The 13,518-nt window shown below is 33.4% G+C and overlaps 1 protein-coding gene across 6 annotated transcripts in view; it reads right to left on the bottom strand.

The window, feature by feature from the left end:
* Positions 1 to 13,518, bottom strand: part of LOC145268864 (sorting nexin-25-like) — a 631,480-nt gene that overhangs the window by 245,252 nt on the left and 372,710 nt on the right. For all 6 annotated transcript variants that reach the window (XM_080124584.1, XM_080124583.1, XM_080124587.1 and 3 more), the window contains exons 10-12: positions 8,244 to 8,335; positions 6,676 to 6,715; positions 1,311 to 1,430 (exon numbers count right to left, since the gene is read on the bottom strand). In XM_080124584.1, coding sequence (XP_079980710.1) covers positions 1,311 to 1,430; positions 6,676 to 6,715; positions 8,244 to 8,335 — 252 coding nt within the window. The remainder of the gene's footprint in view (positions 1 to 1,310; positions 1,431 to 6,675; positions 6,716 to 8,243; positions 8,336 to 13,518) is intronic.

Consider the following 13,518-nt stretch of genomic DNA (forward strand, 5'->3'; position numbering starts at 1 on the left):
TTCAGAACAAAAAATGTCCTGAATTCCTTCCTCTGGCAGAGTAATTCCAAATTTTAGTAATTTTTGATACTAATTGTATCAAAAATTCATTTATATTAACTCTGGCCGCACTTTTGTTGGAATAAAATTCCCTAAATAATATTTTCATTATCGCATTTTCATTCTGTAATTCTATAATTACATCCTATTTGCTTCACTGATAAGTGTCAAACACATTCTCTTATATTTTGTGGTAGTGACCAAAATACTGCAGGGTCCTGCTTTTCCTTAAATATGTCTGTAAATATAGATCATATGCCTATATCTTGCTTCCATTCACCATATGCCTCTTCATTTGCCAAAACATTGATGCTGGTTCACAAGATATCTCAGTTTAATATTGTCATCTATCCCACACATAGAGCCTATAAAATGGTGTCTCATTTGGTATGAAAATCTCTTCATAGCAAATTTGAACTGGCCCAAATCTATCATTCAAAGGTCAAGAATCTCCAATGGCAGTTTCTGCCATTGGAGATTCTTGACCTATGTTTTAGAAGAAGAAAGCATTTAGTGATCCCTTTTTTTCTTTTTAGTTTATGAAAGCTTGGTGGAAATGACATTGTTTAGCTGTGATTTTCAATGTACTTTTTTAAATTGGTGTTTGTAATAACACTTCTGGCACCATGTGGTATTTGAGGGTTAAATCATCAGGATGATCCTAATAGATAAGTTAAAGACAAGGAGCTGGATCATGAGGTTGTTTATTCATCACCAGCCATAAAGGAAGTCTTTTAGAATCGAGAGTAGATAACTGTAAGCTGGTTGAGGCTTACAGTTGGTAAAGGCTTAACAACAATGCATATTAGCATATAGTTTGTAATTCAGCTCTGTTTATACTTTTCTTAGTTTTGCAAATGTATTTTTCATGGTTTCATTGCATAAAAACAGTTTTTCTTATGCAATGAAAACCAAATACAAATAAATAATTTAGGCAAATGTTGCCATTGTGACATTTTATCCACAATACAAAACATTTTAATCTTTTAAAAACAATGCAGAGTTTTTGTAAACATTTGTAGAAAAAATAACTACTAACATTTTAAATTCAGTAAAAAATAAATTTTTCTGGGCATTGAAATTAACAAGAAATATAAAGCCAAACATTATTTTGGATAAAATGACTTTATTTTATCCAAAATAATGTTTGGCTTTACATTTCTTGTTAATTAATTTTGGAATATTCACATAACTTCAATCATAGTGACAGCATATATAATTTCTAGAATAAAAGAAAATTAAAGTTAATAAAATATTCAAATTTTACTGACCGTATCACCCAACATAAAGGATTCCATTCCTTTAAGTGTAGCATGTTCTACATGCACAGTTGTGGTACTACTGTTGATGTACTCTTCAAAAATCTCACGGGCTTTTTCATGGTGTTGGCTCTGAAGAAATATGCAAATTCTTAAACATACAAAATAAAAACAAAAAACAGGAGAAACTAAGAAAAATAAGAAGCAGAAAGTCGAGCAAAATATTTGGACATGTTGTTTATAATCTCAATTCCTTGCAGCAGAAACTGAACTAATGTATGGGAGAGAGAGAAAAAAGAGAGAGAGAGCTTATTGCATCCTTCCAGATATTTATGATGCATCAAAGATGCAAGAAATTTACTTAGCAGCATATATAATGGCTCTCTTTTTATTAACAAGAATCAACTCACGAATCCATATTGTTGAATCCAACAAGTGTAGTTACAAACAATCTACCAAACAATAAACAAAAATAAAGTTTTTGCAATACTAATATTGCAAGTGTTATATAAAGAAAATAATAGAAAGCAGTCTCTTTTGAAAAACAACTACAAAAACAATGACAACATGTACACTGCAACATATCAATCAGAACTGGACAGAACACAAAAGCTATCCTATCACCTCCCCCCTACCTTTTCTAGGTTTGGCTCAAACTCAATTTCACAATCTTATAAGGACCTTTCTGACAAATCTGTCACCCAGCTGTTTTTTTTTAGCCAGATATTTTCATATAAACTTTTAGAATATTGATTGGATATCTAACACTGAATAAATAAATTAACAATTTATATTTTTTGGCGATATATTGGTCATCATCCTGTGAATGTTGGCTCTTATAATTTCAGAAACAAGTATCACACCTTCTAAACTATACTGACATAGTATAAACCCCCTATTTCATGTCAACTCCTTCCATAGCTATAACCCATTAATACATATGATGATAAGCATCTTCTTTCAATTAACTTACCCTATATTCTTCCCAAGAGTTTAATCACACATATTGTCCACATATATTAAACCCACCAAACAGGTATGTTATACACCTACCTGCATTATATAATAAAAGCTATACTCCTCCTTTATCATAGAGATTAATTTAGTCCCCAAAACAGTCTCAATATTTTATCTTGCCCCTAATGTAACTATTGCTAGACATCACATCCCTATTATGTTACCTAGCATCTTCTCTACTCTTCTGATGAGAAGCATTAGGCTTTGAAATACCATGATATAAAGAGTTCTCACTTACCCTACACCCCTAATTGATGTATACCCTTATTGAGTAAATGAATAAATCTATATGTATTAGTATATAGTTTTATATCGTCATTTTATTTCTTTATTGATTTATATATAAGGTTCAAAACAATTTGTTGAGCTTTGCATTATCCCGATAAGTTTCCTCTTAAAGAATTGATCTTATTCTCTTCCTTTAACTTCACCATATATATATATATAATTCAGTTAGAGGTCGAGGAGAGAGTCAGAGTAGTCGATTTGGCTAGCAGACGGGGGATTCAGTTGCTGAGGTCCATGGGAGCACTAGCAGTGGACAAGATATCAGGACATAAAGACCTTTTTGCAGCTTCACAGAACTCAATAGAGGGATCTAGGAAAACAAGGTATGTGCCCTCAGAAAAAATGTTAACCATCTTGGTAAAGAACTGTGTACATTATTGTCCGCGTTTGGTAAACTATTTATTGCATGTATATACACCGGCCCACACCCAATATTCATTCAAACACTATACAAACTGACATATTATATACACTAGATAATCACAGAGACTCTATAATCAATATATATAACACTAATAGGACCCATGTACCAGCATTGCCCAGAGGAATTATGACACAAAATCAGAACAGATTTGGTAAAGGACCACTCCAAAAAACAAATTAAACTATTGTTAAACAGATGTAAATGATAATCTATTTTATCATATTTTGAGTGTGTGTGAAGTGAATAAACATAATACATGCTGCTGAAGCAATAAGCCATAACTTGTGTAAAGAATAATTTAGCGACTTAATTTATGGTTGTGTGAATATTTTTTTGTTATATAGCGCCAGGACCCCACGTTGGGAAGGGTCGTAGTTAGTAAGTTCCCCGCTGCAACAAAACCAAGCAGCCGTCTTTTATTGATCGTCTATTTTGTTTAGTTTTCTAGTTGTTATGGTAATGGCCAAGACCGCAGAGTTATTTCCCCCTTGACCGTGCATTTTTCTCTCTTACTGGCTGTCAGCTGTCAATCGCTTGTCATAACAATGTTGCCGGCTGAAAGAAAATTAACATGCACACAAAGATCAGACGTAACTCAGCATACCAATCAAGACGTAAGACACGCTGGCTTTTTATATAAAATATATTTTGTTTTAGAATTATTTTTCTTGTTCTGTACATAGAGATTTTTATCAGTTCACAATTTAATGGTGCGGCTTACTGTTCTGTTTCAGTGATGGAGAGGGGGGGGGGAAACGTTATGCTCTCGACAACGCACGTCTCATCTATCGACGTCTCTCTCTCTCCTTTCTTTCTTCTTCTCCTCTCCTCTCTATTGCTGGACTCCAAAAATATCGATAATGGATTACACATTTCCTGGTCATGTTTCTCAGTTACACATGCATTTCTGCATCTGACCCAGAGACATCGTAACCCACTTCTCTTCAGTTGACTGACTATTGACTTTGTCCACAACCTCATGCGAGCTTGATATGACATTCCAAACCTCCATTGTAGTGCAAGGAATGTCACGTTTCAGCCAAAAATGCATCTCCCCCTCAAACTTTCATTTTTGTAAACAAAAAAAATCGTCGTCCGATTTCTCTGTTTACGACGTAATTATTTTTTCGCTTCAACTGGTGGACAATCGATTATTCGATGACCACCTTTCAAATCTTTTATTATCTTTTTTTAAAGAAGTTTTTCTTTTCAGTTATGTATCGGATGGTCCCAGCCATCCATTACATAACATTTTTATAAAAAAGAAAAAGTAAGGAAAAAATATTTGTAGTGTAAATCAAATGTAAACATTGCTGACAACAATGAGAAAAAACAGTGAATGTTGGTCTTCCATACTTTTGATACAGGAATGACTAGAAAAAATAAGAGTTGTTCGAAAGTATTTTGTGTGAATGAAACATTATCTGGTTTTCTGATGCATAACTTGAATGAATAATGTGAAGGTTTGTCTTGCACTGAAAAAAGAAATAAAGTTAAAATATGATATGTAAGGAAAAGATTTGGTTTGGGCTAATGCATGCAAAATATATATGGAATTAAAAAATGTAGCAAGTGGAATAGCCAGTTTCTTGTAGGTAAATTGACTATGCAAATATTCACCCTCTCCTTACTTTTACTCCTCCCACAAACTCAAAATATGCAAATCTTCACCCTCTCCTTACTTTTACTCCTCCCACAAACTCAAAATATGCAAATATTCACCCTCTCCTTACTTTTACTCCTTCCACAAACTCAAAATATGCAAATATTCACCCTCTTTACTTTTACTCCTCCCACAAACTCAAAATATGCAAATATTCACCCTCTCCTTACTTTTACTCCTCCCACAAACTCAAAATATGCAAATATTCACCCTCTCCTTACTTTTACTCCTCCCACAAACTCAAAATATGCAAATATTCACCCTCTCTTTACTTTTACTCCTCCCACAAACTCAAAATATGCAAATATTCACCCTCTTTACCTTTATTCCTCCACAAACTCTGAAATCACTGGTTCTTTTATTAAAAAACAGTTATTTTGGAGTTTGTGGGAGGAGTAAAAGTAAAGAGGGTCAATATTTGCTACTACCTACGTGGGATTACATAGTTGAGAGAGTGAGGCAAGGAGGGTAAAATATTTTTTTTAGAGTGTAGACAAAATGTGCGTATTTTAGGTAAAAAAAGACACTGCAGTATTAACTTTAAATGGTGAATGCAAAATATTTGCATAGGAATGGCCTCTTTTGTGTCCTATGGTTCACTAGTTAGGGGAAGAAAATGTCATCATTTTATTATGTATAGTGATGACCATACATTGTATACAGACATACAAATCGGTCCAGATTATGTACATACATTAAATAATATACACCAGTATGCTAATCTATCACAAGAGTCTGACAGCACAAATGAGAGAACAACTTTACGATTTCCTTAATAATCATGGAATATTTGATGAGGAACAGAAAGGGTGCCAAAATGGAAAAAGAGGAACGCATGATCTACAATACACAAACCAAGAAGGAAGTAAAAAGTAGAAAAAAGAATATAACCATGGCATGGATTGACGACAATGAAACATACAACCAGATTACTCAAGCGTAGATAATAAAATGCCTGAGAATGTACAAACTACCAAGCAAGTTCTAACTGAACTCCAAACCAAGTATTCACAAACATTAAAAAGCCACATTTCATATTTTTCTGCTTTGTTTTAACAAAAGTAGAATAAATTTACACTCTATTCTTGATGGTGTATATATTTTAATTATATTATATTATATATAAAATATTATTATATATTCAATTATATAATATATAAAATATTATTATATATTTTAATTATATTATATATAAAATATTATTATATACTTTAATTATATTATATATAAAATATTATTATATACTTTAATTATATTATATATAAAATATTATTATATACTTTAATTATATAATATATAAAATATTATTATATACTTTAATTATATAATATATAAAATATTATTATATATTTTAATTTTACTGCTAGTTTAAAAACAACAAATATTTCACATTTTATTAGTACCAGAATAGAAATTAAGTTTTAATTTTAGTTTTTAAAAAAAATCAGTCTTAGATTTTTCTGATTCCAATAACTCCAAAAGTTTCATTTTTTTTTCAGTTTTGATTAATCATCCTAATACTAGTTAAAAATCATACAAATAGAAACAGTCAATAGAGACTAAACGTTCATTTACAATGATTATCTCAATTGAAATGGTCACTGCAACTGAAGCAATTAAAACAATTATCTTCATCGCTGAAATACTATTTATTAAACATTCTTTTTCTCTCTTTTTACTTTCACTTAATTCTCATATTTTTTCCATATAAGCTTTCTCATTTTATTATCTCAACCAATATATTTTATCCATAACTGCCCTCGCTTTTGTTCCTTATCCCACCAGTCTTTAATCATCTTATTTCTTTATCTTTGCTAAAATTCCTTTAATATCTTCAGATATGGTGGGGAGGGTGTTGGTTTCATATGACATTTGATTCAAGTTTTTTTGGTTTAGTGTTTGTGGTATTTCATTCTTCCTTTTATATTTCATCAGCCTGTGAATTAGGTTTGATCAACTCATTCATGGAAATATATTTTACTTACCCTGTTAGTCTGTTTAAGATCTTCCACACAATTCCAAAACCTTTAAAATGAAAATTAAATGTTAGTTATATAAGATCGTTCATCAATATATTAGGATACTAGTCTGTATATACCAGCATATCAATTGTTAAAATATGTTACACTTTTGGTAAATCTGGCAAAAAGCATAGAGAGAAAATGCTACAACAAATACCGCAACATATACAACTGCTTATGTCTTTTCTCATAGTTAATATATGCAGTGATCAAATTTGATCATTTTGTTTTATAATCTTTCATTTCAGCACAATTTGAAGCATTTAGTAAACTGCAACAAATGTTTCCATGCACTAGTGATGGCTTTAATTAAATATCCAATCAAGTCAGGGATTTTCTAGTTTTTCTCTGGATCATCTAATATCATGCAGAACAACAGGTGGTTAGCCAACAATTCACACAAAGTCCAGCATATTATGAAGATCATTTCATCAAATTATGATAACCTTTGGGTGTGTTTTAATGAAAGGTTATGTTACATCTTTGAAAAAGACTCAATTCAGATGGTTATATTGAGTTACTATCCACTATTGCGATCACAAAGGGCAGTTACAAGTCATATGTGCTGTAACAAAACTTAGTCATATGTCATAGCTCTGAAAAAATTCTTCCACGACTTCACTAGTCTCAACATCAGCCCATTCTGCAAACTTGTCTGATTTCAACCCTATAAAATATTATGTGTAAGACATAGTTGAAAATGACACCAGTTTTACAACTTAGAACATCAAGGAGAAGCCAGGATCAAATTGGCTTTGAGACCTTTGAAAGTAAAGATTCAAGCCTATAAAATATTATGTGTAAGACATAGTTGAAAATGACACCAGTTTTACAACTTAGAACATCAAGGAGGAGCCAGGATCAAATTGGCTTTGAGACCTTTGAAAGTAAAGATTCAAGCCTATAAAATATTATGTGTAAGACATAGTTGAAAATGACACCAGTTTTACAACTTAGAACATCAAGGAGGAGCCAGGATCAAATTGGCTTTGAGACCTTTGAAAGTAAAGATTCAAGCCTGGAAGCCATTGTGAAGATTCAGGGTGAATTCTCTGATTTAGCTGTGTTCCAAAACGATACATTATTTGAATTTTGAGAATCCATTATTTATTGGCCAGGATATGATGTCTTTTCTTTGCTTTTGTGAAACATGTCAAACTTGCCTTAAGAACGATGTACAATAAACACAAGTATCTTTGATGTTTTATTATTAAACTTTTTTTAATCCTATCCATGTTACCTTTTTGATACTTGTGTATTTTTATAAAAGATTATTTTCCAAATAATGTATAATTTCTACATTTAACAATCTGGACACGTGTGTGGATATATTATTTTCTAATAATAGGAAAAGAAAATTGTTATCAGAAAATCATTTCATATAAATTCAAATACATCTCATGTTTATCATGGTTATAAAATAATTGTAATTAATGTAACATAAAATAAATATTAATGAAAACAATTATAGATCATATAGTCATAAAATTTTTGTATATTTTCATAATTGGAGAAAATTTTGTTAGACTCACTCAAGTAAGGAATGATGATTATTTTGCTTTAAAAACTTCAAAAAGAATAGTTTTGCATCAGGAACATCCATAATGACTTTAAAAGATAATACCTGTCATAAGAAGAAAATATTAAAAATAAGTATTAATAAGTAGATTTTAAATTTATCACAAGTTTAAATATTACAAAATGCTTGTTTGTAGAAAATATGAGCATTAAACGTTGAATGTTTCTATATAACAGCTGCAATATTACTATGTTATTTGCAACATTTTAACTACAAATCATATTTCATACAAAAAGATTATTTTTGTCATCTATATATATAAAAGCGAAAATGTATGTTCGCTTTTTGTGTATGTCCAAGAAAGGCTTTTTTCATAGAAGCGGTCGGTCGCCTAACAACTTTTTAAAACTTTTTATATCACATGTAAATTGTAATATCTCACAGTTAACAATGGAGCTCGCCTGTCTATTTAATTTGCTCGACTTCGGGAAGATAAATATTCAACAGTTTTCGCTCGCCGCATGTAGGTTAGGCCTTTTCCTATAATGTTTCCCCCTACTCCCAACGTCTTGGGGGGGAAAAAAAAAAGCATTCCCGCACTAAATGAAATGCTACCCCGCAGTCAAAAGTTGACCTCATTAAGTCATTAAAACGTGCACCTGCTAATTTAAGTTATTAAATAAATTTAAACATGTTTCTGTCAGCATGCCGCGATGGCACAATGGTTAACGTAGAACGTTTTTTTTTTCACACTTTAATTTAGAACTTTGCCTCAAGGGTTCGGGTTCAATCCTCATACTTACCTACCAAAACATTTTTTTTAATTTTTACCCTCCTCCCCCAGAGTTTTGATTTACCCAAAACCACACACACCTCCAAACACCCGGGCAACGTCGGGTACCCCTCGCTAGTCTATATATATAAAAGGCAAAATGTGTGTGACAATTTCGTGTATGTCTCGAAAAAGCTTCTTTCGCACATGCTCCCGGGGTCGTTACGATCGCTTACAACTGTTTATATAGCCCCTAGATAATAATATCTAAGATTTGGGAACGCGGGTCGTCTCTACATTTATTTACGTTGACTTTTATGAGATTCGCGCTATTTCGCTCTGTTCCCTGTTTGTCCTGCTTTTTAGTATAAATAAAGTGAAACTAAATTCAAACCGTGCGGTTCTTGGCATCGCGCCGGGAAAATTATTAATCATTAATTAGGTCAAATAGAAGCAGCAGAGTTAACTTTTATTGCGCCCACCTGTTTTTAATACTTAAATAAATTCAAACATTTTCCGTTGTATGTCGCGGTGGCCCAGTGGTTAACGTCCCACATTTTTTTTTCACACTTTAATTTCCAACTTTGCCTCAAGGGTTCAGGTTCGATCCTCAAACTCACCTACCAAAACTTTTTTTTATTTTAACCCCCCCCCCCGGAGTTTTGATTTGCCAAAAACCACACACACCTCAAAACACCCGGGCATCACCTGGTACCCTCCCCCCGCTAGTTTATAATATAAATCTCACCTATCTGTTTAAATGTATGTATGTATGTTTGTATGTCTGCCCAAAACTTTTGACAGAGGCGACGGATTTTCACGAGATCGGTATTGTTTTGAAGTTTGACCCTTTGGACGACAAATATCGAAAAATTTGCTAAAAACATTAATTCCTTCACCCTCATCTGTACACTTTTCTACAGGGGGGGTCGTTTTTTCACCGATATTTTCGAAAGTCATCTCCTCTTTTTGATTGACTAGCCTTAATTTAAACATTTGTCACTTCTTGTTTGGCGATGAGCACAACAGCAAAGACGTCACGTTTTATTTTTCACATTCTTTTTCTCCTTTACGGTATTGGTTCGAGCCTGCCTGCCTACTACCACTTTTTTTTTTGCTCAACACACACCTCCAAACACCCGGCAATGCCAGGTACCCAAGCCAGTCCTTTATCAAGGTCAAAATTGAATGATCAAAAGTTGCATTTTTACAATCTAAATTTTATTGGCGGTTACTTTACTTGACTCTCTATAGAATTAAAGGTTTTATAGTGTGTTCATACGGTTCAAGTATATCAGATTCTTTTCTCATCAAAAAGATTAGAAATTGTAAATGGGTGAGTTCTTTCATTTGAGGGAGAGAGGGCCTCATCAATATTTGGATGTTTAGATTTCTTTAGCTCTTGTTTAGATGCACAAATTTCTTTAGTTCTTGCTGGAGCATCATTTTATGGAGAAAATCTCCAAAATAAAAAAAATTAATTCTTTTATGCAAATACACACTCTAAACCATGGAGAGTTAAAAATAACTATTTTTCTGCAAAAATCTGAGAAAAAATTTTCTTCTAGACTACAATTGCACTTAAATGATGGCTTTTAGGCAGGTATATATCTTCTGAATTACCAACTTACATCCGAAAGGATCAATAATTTGCTTATTACAATCAAATCCGCCTTGTGAGATCAGGTATCTAAAATATAACTAGATGCAGCACAGCCAGTCTAGGGATGAAATTGTTCAGATTTCTGAATTGCAGCCCAATATTGATCATTTGCCGAAATGATCCAAGATGTCAGAAAATAAGATCATTTGACAATATTTATGATATGGACATAGACAAACCTGATTTTGGAGCCATCTTTTTTATTCCATTTTCATGCCAAACAAGGCACAGTGCCACTTTGATGTAAGGGGCTACTATTGAGGACATAAGTTGCAGGGAAACTATATAAGGAGATGAGCAACAAGATGTCCGTTCACATTACACTTGAACTTCTGCATGTCAGTACAATTGGGAAAGCAGAATCCCGGGAGTTCCAAAGTCTAACAGTTCTAGGGAAGAAACTATTAGAGTAGAAGGCTTTCTTACATCTAGGGATCGCTACCGTGTAGGGGTGGGATCTTGCTGCTTGTCAGGTTTGTCAGGGGTATTTACATTGAGAAGGCTAACATGCTTGCCAGTCAGTTTGCCTCAAACTTTACATTGGACCCAGCAAACCACTCTCTGACTTCCCTTTTTTAACATCACACTAAATGATCTAAAAATCACTCCTTCTCAGATACATGATATCATAAAAAACCTTGACACCTCATTCTAGCTGTGCTATTAAAAAAATGCTCCACTGCAAACTTTACAACAAATGCCTTTATGAATCTTGCTTTTCTGACTGCTGGAAAACTGCTTCTGTGGTACCTGTTTTTAAGAATTCTGGCAAAAGAACTGACCCATTAAATTATTGCTCCATCAACTTCCTTGCTTAGCCCTTTATCATCTTAATTTGATTCATTTTCATATTCTTGAGGGAGAGAGGGTAATTATCTATCATCTGAATCCTCAACTTATTCCTTAGATGAACGAATCAATAAATTAATCAGTTTGCAGCATCAATTTAAATATATATATATAACTCTTTATTTATTTATTTATTTATTTACTCATCTATGTATATATATATGTGTGTGTGCTTGTTGTGTATATATGTGTGTGTGTGTGTGTGTGTGTATATATATGCATATGGGTAATTGTATACATTCATAATTATGTACGTATGTATATACATGTGTATGTATTTTTTTTTTTTTTTTTTTACAAGGGTGTCACCACTTATCAAGGCCCAGAGGCCACTCGAGGATAAGGGTTAATAGGTATACATTAGTCATTGTGATTTTAGCATAGTAAACAGTGGGAATTTTGTAACTTGGATTACTTAGGGGGACGATTCAATTAGAACTTGTTCACATTGGACTTTTTCTTTTTTTTTTTTTTTCATAGGTATCAACTCATTATCAAGGCCAAGAGGCCACTCAAGGATAAGGGTTAAAGAGTGTACAGTAGAAATTGGACAATATAATAATCATTAGTAATGAAAATTTGTTAAATTTGATAACTTATATGGAACGGCTCATCAAGAACTTATTTACGTTAGACTTGAAGACAACCATATTGTAGTCAGCCGGAAAGCAGGAAAACGGAAGACAATTCCACAGGCGTGCAGTTCTAATAAAAAAGCTTTGTTCATGGAATCTACGTTTAGGTTTAGGCACAGATAAAGAGTGGGGGGAATTATTGATAGTGTTTACAGTTAGACGAGTGTTTCTTGTGAAAGTTTTGCGAGGGGAGACCATAGATTGAAGCTCAGTCGAACACTTTCCATGAAAATAACGATACATCAGAGACAAACTCGCAACATCTCTTCTGTGAGATAGAGGTTGCAAGGAAGAGAAAAGAACATCTCCTACGAGGCTGCGAAGTCTATTTTGAACTCTATCAAGGCAGGACAAGTCCTTTCTAGCAGCTCCTGCCCAGATGTGGCAACAGTATTCCATCCTTGGACGTACCTGGCTCTTATATAGATAGAGAATTGCATCAGCAGTGAGATATCTACTGGATCGATAGAAAGATCCCACCATTTTTCCAGCGGCTTTGGCAACAGATTTGACGTACGTGTTCCATTTAAGATTAGGAGTAATGGTCAAGCTCAGAAGCTTGTCAAAACTTGAGGCCTCCTGAAGACGAGAGCCATTCATTTCAATTGATGCCAGATGTGGATCAGAATGTTGATGATGTAAAGAGAGAAGCTTGGTTTTAGATGTATTAAAAGTAACCAGCCACTCCTTTCCCCATTGTACTACATGCTCAAGATCAGAGGAGAGAGAATTGGAGAGAACTTGGTCGTTTACTGTCTTAGATGTGCTAGTGTCGTCAGCATAAATGTCTACAAATGATGTAAGGATGTGATTTGGAAGATCATTAATGTAGATCAGGAAAAGAGTTGGGCCCAGGATGGACCCCTGAGGGACACCGGCATTAATACTGTGGGCTTCTGATTTTTGCCCCTCAACTACTACTCTTATGAACCTATCAGAAAGAAATGATTTAATAATTGAGAAGACATTTCCAGCTATACCATAGCTAGAGATCTTATGAAGTAAACCTTTATGCCATACCCTATCAAAGGCCTTAGATATGTCAAGAGCAATTGCCCTAGAAAGGTTGCCTCTGTCGAGAGATTTGCTAATCCTATGAGATATAACTGTAAGCAGATCTGCTGTAGATCTAGCAGAACGGAAACCATATTGAGTGTCACTAAGAAGGTTATTCTTGTTGAGATGGTTGATTACTTCTGTATTTAACACAGATTCCAGCAACTTACTCATGACGCACAGGAGACTTATTGGCCTGTACTGAGAGGGGGATGAGCGATCACCTGAATTCTTAAATACAATTCTTAAATTTAACTTATCTGTCTTCTCAATTCATTTGCTTCCTTTAATAACTCCTGCTGATAATTTAATT

This window comes from Euprymna scolopes, chromosome 4 (assembly GCF_053919585.1).
Source record: "Euprymna scolopes isolate OS-2025 chromosome 4, ASM5391958v1, whole genome shotgun sequence".
NCBI classification, from domain to species: domain Eukaryota; kingdom Metazoa; phylum Mollusca; class Cephalopoda; order Sepiida; family Sepiolidae; genus Euprymna; species Euprymna scolopes.